Genomic DNA, 14,514 nt, shown 5'->3' with positions numbered 1-14,514 from the left:
TTGATAGTTGCTATCTTTGTCTTATAAATATGGAAGGTTATTTTAAAAAAAATGAACATCTGAATATCCCACCTGTAATACCGAATAGCTAACTCGCTCCCCATTCATGGATATCATTTCACCATTGAAATGGAAAGATAATGTTTTAAAGAGGATTGACATTGAAGACATTTCTCATGAATATATAGATATATTTTAAAAGATTTGTGACCTCATTTTTTAAACTTGATACTTTGTGTGAACACCATTTTATTCAGTAAAATAGACCCAAAGAGTCGATGACAAAAAAGTTGAGAAACCAAAAGAAAACAAAAGGGGGAGATCTACAGAAGTTGGAAAGCAGAGACAGTCTTAGGAGTCATGGGGCCCTTTTGGAAATAATATTATTAAATAAATAAATAATTTTGGAAATAATATTAACTAACACTTGGTATCCAGTAAACATGCATGGTAAGGTTTTTTTTTCTATCTTCTTTACATATTTTCAAATTTGGCATTTATTTTTATAATTCTTAAAGTGAGAACAGACATTTTAATTCTTTTATTTCTAATATTATCCATCTGTATACAATTTGACTTTTTCTATTATAGTGCAAAATTAAATTTGAAAGAAAAAAAAATCTAAAAGGATAGCCAAACCAGTACCCAAGGTTAGTCTATATATGTATAAGATTGTAAAAGATCAACAGTTTTGGTTTGAATCTTTAAAATCTGACTTTAAACTAAGATTAAAAAAAAAAAAAAAAAAGAGAGAGAGAGAGAGAGAGAGAGAGACAGTTTTATTAAATTCTTAATAGTTTTCAGTATCTCATAATAGTTCCAAGCCACATATCCTGCATTCCCCGTTCTAGAAATGCCACAGAATTGAACCAAACATAAACTACTCTCCAACATAGGGATCCTACCGAGTAGGGTCCTATTTGGGAGTAATTAGTCCGATCGGCGAAGATTGGTCTTAATTGAAAGAATGGAATTTATTGACAGACAGAAGAAGTATTACATATTTCTGAAAAATAAATTTGGTATATTCTGTTTACAGATTGCCAGACTTTTATACAAATACTTTTCCTTCACGGAATTCGTTCACTACTTGAAAGATAAACAAATGTAGTTTCTGTGGGAAAATATTTTAAATATGTCAATCTTTACTTTTTATACCAAACACGTGTCTTTTTTTCCCAACTGACAAATGCCTGAATTATATTTATACACCCACTATTTTTGGGTCCTCATAACCTCTGTATTTAAAGTGCTTGAATTAAAATAACAAAAAAAAAAAAAAAAAAAAAAATTATATATAATTATGGCACTTACTTCGGGTACTAAATTAGCAACAGCATAACTAGAAGATGAAGAAATTAAAATTTTTCCTGATTCAGGCATAACCTTTTTCATGTCTTCAAAAGCATTGACATAGTCTTCTAACTTTTCAAAGACCAAAAAAAGGAGATAAATATATATTTAAAATGAATAAATTTATGAAAACATGATTATATAAGAATGGATTAGCGGTCAAATGAAATAATATTTTTAAACATTTCCATATTTTAAATATTATAACAGGTGGTACAGGTAGAATGAAAAGACATTGGAAAGACCATATTTACTCTTTTAAGGAAATTGGAATATTTTGCAGCAGCAAAGAAATAATTTTTATCTCTTAAGATAGAGGAAATTTCGCTGATTTCCAATATACATAGTTACGAATATGTAATATTGTTTCCCAGCGCACTTAGTTGCATCTTAAGGGAGACAGTTGTACATATAACTCTGACGAATCCTAAATGGATGCCGGTTCAATGACCCACTTAGGCCTTGGAGACAAACTTGGCGACTTTTAGGTGATAAAGTAGAAGATTCTAGAATCGCAAAAAATTTTGGCGATTGGTCAGTTGAAACATGAGTAATGAGGAGCTTTCTAGAGCCTTCTTTGCCTTGTCATGGAAATAATAATATGTCGAGAGAAAGAGTTGAAATCAGTCGAGTATTGAGGCAGCATTCAGTCGTGTGCTGAGTAGCTAGTTAGTGCCGAATCAAGCATAGCGTTAGAAGTGAGTTAGTAGTCGAATTCCGTTCAAGTGGACAATTCAGGCAGTGGAGAATAGCTGACATTGGAGAGACATGAATAGTTGTGCAGAGTCTCTCTTCTGCAGATTACTCTCTGTGTGCTTTCTACTGTTTCAGTATTGCAAATAATACGATCAGAATAATATGAAACAAAAGAAGCAAATCCATAAAAAACTTAAATTCCTACATAGCATCTAAATAATACTTCCATCATTAAAATGTGAAATTTAATACAATTTTTTAATAAAACATAAAATTAATAAAAAATGGCAGCAAAATATATTTAAGCATTAGTGAAATTAATTTAACATACTTGCACACATTCTGAATAATTATTTAAATTTGGACACAAGTGCTTTTCAACTTCTGGAGTCAACTTCAGAGGTTTTATATACAATCTGAAAAATTAAAATAAAAAAACCTGAAATGAATTTATTTGAATAATAGCTGAATTGTTGATAAACACCAAAGTAAAAGTTTTACTGAAATACCTTATTTGATTTGATGATATAAAAGAGTATGCTTTAAATAAAGGAGTGTCAGCAATATCATTCCCTCTCAGGTTGAATAACCCTAGTTAGGAAAGTAGTAAAGAGCTATTATAGTGATACTTCATCAATACATGCAACATGAAATCTATCGTGCATTACATATTATATGATAAGGATATATAGGGGCTCAATTAGAGCACACTTACCATTATATTAATTTCAAAAATATTTTAGCTTATTTATTATTATATCATTTCATATTTCATTTAAGTCTTAGACAACATGTTAAAAAAAAACCAGATGGAATTTTATCTTGCTTTCATTTTTATTCGAGGTGGATAATAAAACCAGGGGCAAAAAAAGACAAAAAAAAAAAAAAAAAAAGGAGGCCATGATCCTTATACAATATTTTGGCTGAAAGAAAAGTTAATCCCATTTAAGCAAGTTTTATATGATTTTTTTTAAAAATGAAACTAAAACTTCGATCGAAACTGAACTGGTTAGGTAAAAGAATCAAATAATTTATTTCATTTATATAATCCATCTTCTGGTGATCATATATATCCAATCTTAGTGATGAACAGTGAATTGACCGTTGGGGACTTTCGAGTAAAATCACTTATGAACATAAGCGTAATACATTCTATATAATTCAAATAAGATGGTGGTCCTATAAATTAGTACATTATGTTATATATTCTCACAGAAGTTGTAATATATTCTATATCCTATACTCTATAAATTACATGTAGAGTATTATATAGTCTAAGCTTGAGGTAAATTTAATGTTGATGGTTGGCAAACATGGATTCTTTAAGTAATGATTTGCACTGATATACATCCTTTTATTTCCTACAAAATTAATTAATTAAAGCTGGCAAATATGAATTCTAATTTTGCAATCAAAATAAGATCATACAGCATAGAACAGTAAAATTTAGTTCCAAAGGCCTTACTCCCAGTGAATTTTCTGCTTCTTACTGACCTTCAAAAAATTTCTATACCCAAGACTATATTCTTGACCATGTCCACCCTCCCCCTCCAATTTTTTTTTTTTTTAGTCAGTATCTGTTCTTGAATAATGAGATATGAAATTTATTAATCTATTTATCTGCATAATTTTTTTTGTTGTGTCTTATGTATGAATAATATGTTAAAAGAATTTATTAAAAAAATGACTTAAAATGACATCTTATAACTATCTTGTTTGTTTAAATAAATAAAATTAAAAAGCTACAATAAATTTTAAATTTTATTTTAAGCAAAAGTGGATGATAATGAAAGCTAGACAAAATTTAATAAACGTTTAAACATATTATCAATAAAATTAAATCATACATAAACGGTAAATTATATTAAGTATCCGACTATGTAGGAAACCGATCACCAACCACTTTTTTTTTTTGCAGATCTCAATTTTCTCTCTCCAAAATAACTTATTTTTTTCTTTAATTGTATTAGAAAAAAAAGTTACAACGGTTATAACATACCTAGTTTGAAGCAAAAACAAACTGGAAGTACCATTCAATTTTGATTCCATTTTTTAAAATAATAATTAACTAAAAATTAAACTAAATTTGTTATTTTTTGTTACAATTTCAAACGATGTTATTGTACAGAAATAAATCATCCACCGTTTCAGAATTTAAGAAAAAAATTTGCTTGATTACAAGAGACTTAATTGAAAGTAAATTAATACTCTCAACTATATTTAGGAGAGGTGTAAAATTCTAAGAACTGCTGTACTAATATTTCTTTTTGCTAACAGATGGCAATTTAATAAAGCAAATAGAAATGAATCATTTGATCAACGAAAACCCACTTTATTAATTAGATCCTGAAGTAAACCAAGTATTAGAATATTTTTGAAAATTAAGAGAAATTTTTTGAAATGTGAAAGAAAGTATTAAAACTTTTTCAATTCCCCCCTTCCCAAACGAACTGTTCTGCAAGGTTTGTTTTTTATATCTTCACTTCATAATTATCAGTTTAATCTACCATAGTTAGAAACTATCGAATTAAATCATAAAATTCTAAATTAATGTAATTTTTCATCAAGCAAAATCTTTCTTAAGATTCAATTCTTAACAGTTACCAAGATGTGGATGAATATAAGTATACAAAATGTGAAATCTATAGCACAAATGAACTATAGTGAAATGAACCTAAACTTATATTATCCACACTTAAAGCTACCATGAAACATCAGTTAAACTGCTTTTACCTATAAAAGCCCTTAACTATATATTATAGAATACTTAAAGAACTGCAAAGTTTAAAAACACACACACAAGAATTTTCAAATGAAATTTTTATATACAAAAGTTTTATAAATATTCAACTTGAAAAAAAAAATGAAAGAAACTATTATTTGTTGTAACAAATATTTAAAAGCTTTTATTATTTAGATTTTCTAACAAAAGCAACAATTCGCATTTTATTTGAAGATTCAAATTTAAGAAGATTTTAAAGAGTATTAATTTTGAAAATAGAGCAAAATGTTGCAACATTTTTTCCAAAACATTGTGTTTAGTAAAAATTAACCCATTTTTGCATTCAATATGCAGCAAACAGTTAGTAAAAACATGATTTCTTTTTGATAGATATTACTCAACAAAATTAAATATCACCTTCCCAAAATATTTTTTAATAAAGAAGTAACCATGTTAACTTATGGTGGAAAGGACAAGTAAAAAAAATGTCCAGTAAGCCTTTAATTAAAATTAATTTTAAAAAGGGTTTTGAAGAAGAGCAGCGTTATTCAAATTTGGACTAAATGATTTTGCTGTAGCAGCACTACACCTATTGGAAGACAGTTACTGTTTTCTCAAACAGATTCTGTGATGGCTGCCAAAATACAGGATACCTACTCCCAAAATACAGGAAAATATGACTCTGTCATCAAGTTCAGTTCCTTCTTCAACAAAGAAGAACATCTATTCTTCAACAGTCTCAAACAGGATTAAATGCATTATTGAGGCCTAAATGAATGATCAAAAACATAGAATGATCACAACACTACATCCAGAAGTCCTTGAAAGGGATAGTGCCATACTAAGAAAACGTATATGGCCAAACAGATCACTGATGTGCTAATAAGAGAGTTCAATAAGAAGTCTGCAAATATTCTCATACAGCACCATTAAGTTAGCTCAAAATAATCGTTCGCAAGAAGACCATGAAAACCAACATTTCACACATGACAAGGAAATGGAGAGCACCATGCAAAGTTATATCCATTCACAATTAAGAATATTTATATTCAAGCCATCTGCTTTCTACAAGTTGGAATTGATGTGCAGGAATCATGTTATATCGACTATCAGTCAATAAAATATTCTTTAATTATAAACATGGTCTCCAATGCATTTGAGCGCACCTTATAACAATGATGAGAATACCTTGATCACTAATTCTAATACAACAAGCAAGAGTACTGATAAGGAACATTAAAAAATAATTAAAAAAAATCTTCATTCAAAATAACAAAAATCACCAACTAAACATAAGATAAATATGTAATTTAAAAAAAAAAACAGATTTAAAGTAAAATGAAAATACAATTGATTTGTTTATAAATATAAGTAAATTAAATAGTTAAAATCAAAGAAAAACTTCATAGTTTTTAAAATAAAATGGATTTACATGCAATTTCATCTAAGGCAGTCACAACTGTTCCATTGGCTGCTTTATCTTTCAAGACCTGCTTCAGTTTGTTTACTTTCTCTTCCCATGGCTGTCCTGTGGTAAAAACAGACATTTTGTATTTTATAACCGAGTAGCCTAAATTACAAAAATTATTTTAAGAATGTGATATAATAACTTTCTATATACCAAATCTGAGAAAAAAATTATACAGATTTAATTCATAAACAAAGTTCTGATTTCTTCTGGTTTTTATAAGTTTTTTAAGCTTATAAGTTAAGTTTTAATAAGATTTATAAAAACCAGAATAGCTACAACCAGAACAATTTATAAATTTATTTAACATGGGAGGCATAATTTGTACAGGAGAGAAGCGATGATAAAAAGAGTCTATTTACATCGCGAGTCCATTACAAGTGATAGAAATAAGTCTCTTCAGTAATATTACTAAGAGATTCCGATAGGAATTTCTTTGATGCATGTTGCTTTAGACAAGGATTTCTTTGGTATCTTTAAAAAAAATGCGTAGGTGTTAAAGATTTTTATTGCTTTGTTTCCGGGTTGGAAATCAATGGACTGAGTAATTTTGTTAATCGTGTGTTAGAACAAATAAAAACTTGGAATTGGATCAGGATTTAAGAGAACATTTTAGAATGAAGTTAATATGGGCTAAATTAAGATAAAAATTAGGAAATTAAGATTTAAATTAAATTAAAAGTTTTCATTACATATTTTTATATATATTTTTAAATCTTGATTAGAATCTCATAGTAAATTCATTGAAGAAACAAATTTGTCACTTTGCTCTTATATCGCAATGTAAACAGATGTTTTTTATCATCCTTTCTCTTCTATACAAATTATGCCTCCCGTGTAAAATAAATCGAAGTTAATTTCAAAAGTTCCTTCTCTTCGGCCATGCATCTGCAAAATTATGCTCTCTCTCTCACACACATGCACACTATTTCTTAAGCACTTTGTTAATACATATGAAAGTTTCTACTACAACTTTCAGTGGTTATTCTGTGACAATCATATCAGAGATATTAGCAGGATAACAGCCCATCTAGACAGGTACATCAACCAGTCCGATTAATAAATTGTCTGTCAATGTTTTCAAAGTTTGTTGATGTTTTCAACATCAAAAGTTTTTTTACTATCCCCTGCTTATAATTTATGTCATTGGAATTTTAATTATTAATGAAAATTACGTCTATTTCTTTTCATTCAGTTCAGTACATGACAATTCTAAAGAATCAATTGGATACAAAACACACTAATCGGATTTTTTGCTTATTGATAAAAATGCTTGTTGAATAAAAATGTGATCTATTTTTATTCATATTAAATCTCATTTGAAGTTGAATTTAATTTCATCAAATACTACTAGCATGATTGTTCATACTATGACAGTATATCTGTCATTGCTTATTAATCAAAAAATATTTTCAAATGCTCCTGACTCAATTGTCAATGTCAGATACGAAGCTTACGTACGGAACTTAGATAATGACTTAAATTTCAGAATTTTTGAGGTAATTCAATGTGTTGAAATAGTAAAATGTAAGGGAAAAAAATCCTTATTTTTATTTTTAAGAAGATTTATTTTAGTTCTGGAGATTAAAAGTAGTTTTTAAGCACAAACTAACTTTTTTCTTAAATGTAAGCTTTCTAATAATAGCAGTCGGGGCACTTGCTCTGCCTGCCCCATTCTAGTTATGCCATTGAACCTATTTGGAGAATTTATGGCATGATACTACATTTTTTGTAATTTCCATTTTATTCAAAGATACAATACCAGTATCTGTTTTCATATACCCCATTTATCCTGACATACATAAAAATCTACCAGAGAGGTTTCAACTATATGGAATAAAACCACAGTGAAACTAATTTTGGTGTGCCTTCTATAGATATTTATGTACATCAATTTGCAATCATTGCAATGACACATCCAATACCAATGGCACCCAGTAAACATTAGTGGTTGATTTCTGACTAAAGAGACTACACAGATGCAAAATTGAAGGAGAACCACAAGGGAGCTGATTAAAAAATGCAATTAGACTAATTATTATATAAATAAATTTATAATAAATACAAACTATTTGGATTATAAAATATTATGACTACAAAAGGTATATGCACTGAATTATCAAAATCATGAAGAAATTATATTTTCATAATACATTGAAATATTAATTATTCATAAACAGGTTATGTTATATTCCCTAAGATAAATCCTGCAAAATAATAATTTTTACTGTAATCCTTATTTGAAACTTATTTCTTTACGGCCTTTCATAATAATTAAACCTGTAAGTAAAGAAATCATTAATAATTATGGTTAATTTTTCAAGATTCCATTTTTTTTCATTTAGATATTCAAATTAAATATTATATATATATTAACAAAATTGATAAAATAAATAGTATATGTTAATTAAGTTATAAATGTGAAATTAAATTGACCAGCCATTGAAAGAGGGGTATGATAACATCCAATGACTGGGACAATAGAATGCCTAAATCCATCATTGGTTGCCATTAAAGAAACATTAAAACTGTATTTCCACCTCAAAACATTCAAGGAGTAAACAACTTTAGCCATATGTGTGATGACAATTGTTTTTTGAGAACAAAACTGATTGCATTTCATAATTCCTCATTTGTGATCAAGATGGACATTTATTATTTTTTCTTCATTGCAAAAAAAAATTGCCAAACTAATGCAAAAATATACAAAATTTCCAAACTTTTATTCAATGAAGGTTATAAATCTTCAAACTATTAATCTACTTTTCCTGCACAGTCTTTATTAATTGGCAACTATATCTTCATTCAAAATTTTCATAATTAAATGACATTCATGTAAGATCTTTTTAAAGATTAAAAACTTCACAATGAATATCTTTCCCTACAAAAAGAAAATGTGCGCGTTTAGGAATTCTGCAAACAAGAACATTGGAAAAAAAAAAGGTTACTTATTTCACTAAATTTTGTAAAAATTAATAAAAAGTTCAATGAAATTTTTGAGGTTTTCTTCTATAATTTTTAAAAATAATTTTACAAAAAACAGTGTTTACATCTTTTTAATATTCAAAGAATTCTTTTTAATGGCACCAATCTGTTCCCAATTAAATTCTTTTTAAAAGTATTTAATGCAAAAGTTGCAATAAAATTTTTCAATGTTGCGATGAAACTGAAATAGAAACACTGTTTCATGAAATGTTTGATTGCATTTCTCTTCCATTTTAAATGCCAAGGAATAAAAGCTTTTGTTTAAACACATTCCACTAAGATATTAAATGTACTAGAAGATAAACCCAGTATTCTACATGATTATGGTTGTTATTCTTTAATTTTTTATATGCATATTTTCATATGCATATGCATTTTTATATAATCAGCTAGTGTTAGGCATGCTTCACTTAATATGCTATTAATGCCAAATGTGTTGCTCCAATTTAATATTAAAATCAACAATGTATACAGAATAAGAATGTGAAATTACAATTGACAGACAATTGAATTGTAGACAACTACAATTTGAATATTTGGCTTGACTCCATAAGAAGACTCATGTACAGATAACAAGTGAAAGACAATTGAAATAATGTGACTTAAATTTCTATATTCATTTAAAATTTAAAAATACTATCCTGAATAAATTATGAAAATAAACACATAAAAGTAAAAATTGAAATCAAATACAACAAAAATTCTAGGTGAACTAATTATTCATGGAAGATAGCTGCTATAGAAAAAAAATTGCCATACAATAATAAAGAATTTATGTAATGTGCATACTATCCTTTCATTTTACAATACTATTTAAAGCAACTCAGCATAACTCATTAATAAAAAAGGCAATGAATTCAAATGATTTTCCATATTCCATTTCTAATGACTGAGAAAACAAAAAACTGAAACAACAATGGGGAAATAAGAAATTATTTTTGAGAGGTTATTTTGAGAGAACAATTAAACTTAAAATGCATGCAATCAATATTTGAGAAACAATCAACATTACCAGCATACTTTATATCATGTATGAACACATGAGAGATGGATTCAGGTGCTCGACCCTGTGGTATATTCCAAATGTCATCTATTAGATTGCTACTATCTTCCATGAGATACAAGCCTTCGTGAGTTAATTTTTCTTTCAAGGTCATCCACTAAAACATAAAGATTCAGAAAATTAAAATAACTTGCCTTTTCAAATTATGACAAATTAAGGCTTCAGATATATTTCACAATCATTGCAGTAAAAAAAGGGACATTTTTTTTTTTTCAAATTATACTATTTATAAACACAAGAAACAAAATTCTGAGAATTTGTTTTTATTAAAACATTCTCAATTATTCTAAATACATTTTCTTTGATTAGTTATTTTTTAAAATTCATTAAATTGTTTATTCAAATATTAATAGTCAAAAAATCTGCATTTGTTAAACTTTCATTAGACTCGGAATTCTGTAGTTTTGGATTTATAATTTCTTGCACATGAAGTATATAAAGAGAAAGTTCTGTAATCTTCAAAAAATTCGAATTCATCATTTTCATGAATCTTCAAGTTTCAAATCTTCCTGAGATTAAAAAAATACTTTTTTGGAGTTATGTATGTCTGAGAATCCGGCTTTGAATAAGATAGCTAAAAAAAACTTTGAGCTAGATAGATGAAATTTGGTATATGGCCTTCACACCATATTTTTAGTTTTACTTCAAACTTTGAACGAAATTCATTAAAAGAAAGTCTGATTGTCCGATCACGATAATCACACAATGCAAAGATTTAAATTAATAAAATTTCTTATACACATTTTGTATCTACAGTGTACATCCATATCAAATTGTGTGACAAATTCGTCAAAGATGTGGTAGTCTGTACTTTTGCAAATGCATAAATGCGATAATTCAAAAACTCGATGACTTAAATAAATGAAACATGGCACGTGATCTTGCTATTAAAATTTCGAGCTATGTCAAATTTTCTTTTTAATCGGTCAGAAAAAAAGAGGGAAACTCACACTGTATACTCGGTTTTTTTAGCTATACTACGAAACACATGCAGGACTGAAAAAAATCTGAGTACCAGTGGCTTCCACGATCTTGCCTAAGGTTCCCACTTTTTAAGCTCGAGAAAGGGACAAAGAGAATGTACGAGAAAATTTTGAGGAGGCCATACCAGATAGCTTAATCCCTATTAATACAAAATCCTATAATATCTTGCACTAAGACGAACATCATTTATGTAAACCCTGTTTATTATACACATAAATATATGTACCACATTGTAAGGAAGCAGTTTGGGATCCACTCCGACCCTCCCACCAGCACCAAGAGTTCGAATGATCCAGTCGTCAGGCTCAGGCACACCGGGCTCGTATCTCTTCATTAAAATCCAGTTGCAGTCAAGTTCTTGCTCCGCCTGAATGAAATATCGTCCGTCCGTCCACAGGGCAGCCGATTCAGAGAGAACCACAGCAGTCCCTGTGAAGAAACGGACCATTAAAAAATGAGGCAAAATAAATAAATAAATAAAATATTACGATGATAAATTTATTCCTTATACCTGATGATCCAGTAAATCCGGATATGAATTCACGACGTTTATCGTGATCAGTCATTATCTTGCTCTAAAACGAATACATAGATAAAAGAAATTATAACGCATTTGAAAACCAGTTTGAATAATATACAACACACACACGCATATGCACAAAATAAAGAAGCGAGGCAAGAATATTATTAATTATATTTTTTAAGTCAGTGACTACGTTAAAAAGCCGATTTTTTGTAAAAAATATGAAGTTTTTTTTTTTTTTTTTTTTTTTTTTAATAAAATTTAATATTCTTAACGTTTAAAAGTGTTCTTTATAAAGCCATTTGAAATTTCGTTTTTTAAGTCCAATTTTTGAGAAATCCTGATTTTTTATAAAGGCATTTACATACATTTTCTAAATTGTAAAATAGTAGAATCTAAACAGGTAGTATAGTTCAGTTGTTAATATATTTAATCGAATTCATTCTTTGGTTTTCGATTATTCTTTTGATCGAAAAGGCAGCTGTGCCTTTTTCGATCTCACAAACATGTTTTTTTTTTTTTTTTTTTTTTTTTGATAATTGATGGTGGCTTATTTGAATAACTCCATGAGTGTTTTCGTTCAGCATAAATGATAATCGATCTATTTTTCATTGCCCGTTTTAAAGGAGATTTTCAGAGAAACAATATCAAATCATACTATTATTATTATGATATCAAAATGAAGATTGTAAACCTCTGTATCTCTAATAATTCAATACAAATACACACACACACACATATATTTGTGTATATATATTTACCTGATGCTCATCAATGGAAGGTATAACATAAGCATCGTAGCCACTAGCTTTCATCCTCAATCGTAAACGCCTTAATCTGTCAGTTGTATTCACTCGGCTACCAAGCACATTCTTCACATTCAAAGAAAAACTTCATTCAATCAGATATCAAATCAAATGAAAAAAATTGCAAGTAATAATTAAACAAGAAAAACAAATACATACAGGAAAACCAATTTTAAAAAATTCTATATACCACAGCCATTCAAATCATATCATTTCCTTTCAAAATCACAAGTATATATTTTTCTTCGTGAAAATTGTGTTCATTGATGAATAATCCATAAAGTAAGAAAATAATAGCATTTCCATTTTTATTAAATATCAGAAAATGTATTTTTACTTAAAGATCATCAATAGATCTGAAACTGACTAAGAAAAAAGGACTTAAAGAGGAAACCCCTACGCATAAAGGTATATGCATTATTCAATCAAAAAAAAAAAAAAAAAAATCTGCTTATTACCAGTTGAAAACTTTATTCGTTTTGAAAATTAATTTATATAAAATCAAAATACTTTTATTGATGTATAATAACAATATTGTATATTCCTTATTTGATTTCTATGTATCGCACTCTATTGTATATATATGAATAAAAAGTTTGAGGAGCGCTTTAGAAATTTTCAGAAAACAGATTAATCATGAAGCACAAAGTTAAAAAAACCTATATGATGTCGGAATATTGTTTATAAATGTATAAAAGTTCATGTTTCTTAATTTTGATATCTGTTCTCCTTGCGAGTTTGTTGCCTACTCTTAGGAACCCTACAATATTCGAACTCTTCAATTTTACCGTAAGGCTTTAACAGAGAGTAGTAAAATGCAGTTCTATAACTCAATTCGGTTACTAGAGCTCCAATTACTGCCGTCTTAGTGCCGAATGACGAAGATAAAGGAACAACAACAATATTCAAACTTGAAAATGATCGGGACTTATTCAATGGAATAATACCTTCATTAGTTTTAATAAGCAATTTTTCAAGAATGCATTTTTAAAATTAAATAGATATTTAGGGAAAAAAAAAATTATAAAACATACATAAAAAAAGGTACATAAGATACGCAAACGCAATCAAATACGCAATTTTTCTTTAAAGTTAAAAACGAATCCTATGTAGATAAAAACACTGCATATTGTTAAAAATTTAAGGCAAGAAAAAAAATTAGGAAATAATTCCTTATTGAAATCTATACAAACTTTCAATAAATAATAGTTAATAAAATAGTTATTAAAAAAATCACTCAATTTTTTCTTACTTTGCAAGCTGTAAAAAATGGTGCATTTTTCATTAAATAATTATTTGAATTTAATTTTATTTAAAAAAAAGAGCAGTAAAATATATTCTTTTTATAAGGTAGAGTTCATTAATTTTATTTGAAATTAATTGTTCAAATTGATTCGATTTGAAATCAATTCTTGAAGTATTTCACAGAATATAATTTAAGATATCATGTTAATACACTTTTATTCAGTTTGGTTTGTTTTAAAATTTGTAAAGACAGAATCGTGTCATTGATTTATAATGGAATTTCTGTTGTACTAGAATTTTGAAAATTTACACAGTTGTGCATCAGATAACTATACAATATTTTTTTTTAACTTTACGTGCCCTTTAATTAATTTTAATTTTATATCCAAGACATCGTCTGGCAACAAATTCTAGGAAACGGTTTTAAGATTCCAAAATATTATTGATAAGCAATTATGAAATATATTAGACGGGAAAAAAGCATTTCAAGAAAAACTTAATGTATTGAAAATTAGAAATGCATAAAAAATATGTTTAAAAGAAAAATGCAAAAGATCCAAAATAATATGATAGTGAGATTAAGCCACACTGCATATTTTAAGAATGGAAACTCTTGAACATTCTTAATCATATTGCTAAAATATTTTACTTTTTAAGTATCGAAGTTAT

General features: G+C 27.8%; 1 protein-coding gene across 3 annotated transcripts in view; it reads right to left on the bottom strand.

Annotated features, from left to right (window-relative positions):
- Positions 1-14,514, bottom strand: part of LOC129957336 (xaa-Pro aminopeptidase ApepP-like) — a 124,190-nt gene that overhangs the window by 29,969 nt on the left and 79,707 nt on the right. For all 3 annotated transcript variants that reach the window (XM_056069629.1, XM_056069621.1, XM_056069636.1), the window contains exons 3-10: positions 12,556-12,666; positions 11,783-11,846; positions 11,498-11,700; positions 10,237-10,384; positions 6,204-6,299; positions 2,559-2,640; positions 2,381-2,465; positions 1,315-1,425 (exon numbers count right to left, since the gene is read on the bottom strand). In XM_056069629.1, the coding sequence (XP_055925604.1) occupies positions 1,315-1,425; positions 2,381-2,465; positions 2,559-2,640; positions 6,204-6,299; positions 10,237-10,384; positions 11,498-11,700; positions 11,783-11,846; positions 12,556-12,666 (900 nt within the window). The remainder of the gene's footprint in view (positions 1-1,314; positions 1,426-2,380; positions 2,466-2,558; positions 2,641-6,203; positions 6,300-10,236; positions 10,385-11,497; positions 11,701-11,782; positions 11,847-12,555; positions 12,667-14,514) is intronic.

The sequence above is a fragment of the Argiope bruennichi genome, chromosome 2 (assembly GCF_947563725.1).
Source record: "Argiope bruennichi chromosome 2, qqArgBrue1.1, whole genome shotgun sequence".
Taxonomy (NCBI): Eukaryota; Metazoa; Arthropoda; class Arachnida; order Araneae; family Araneidae; genus Argiope; species Argiope bruennichi.
Note: the sequence above shows the minus strand (reverse complement) of the source record. Positions and strands in the feature narration are given on the sequence as shown.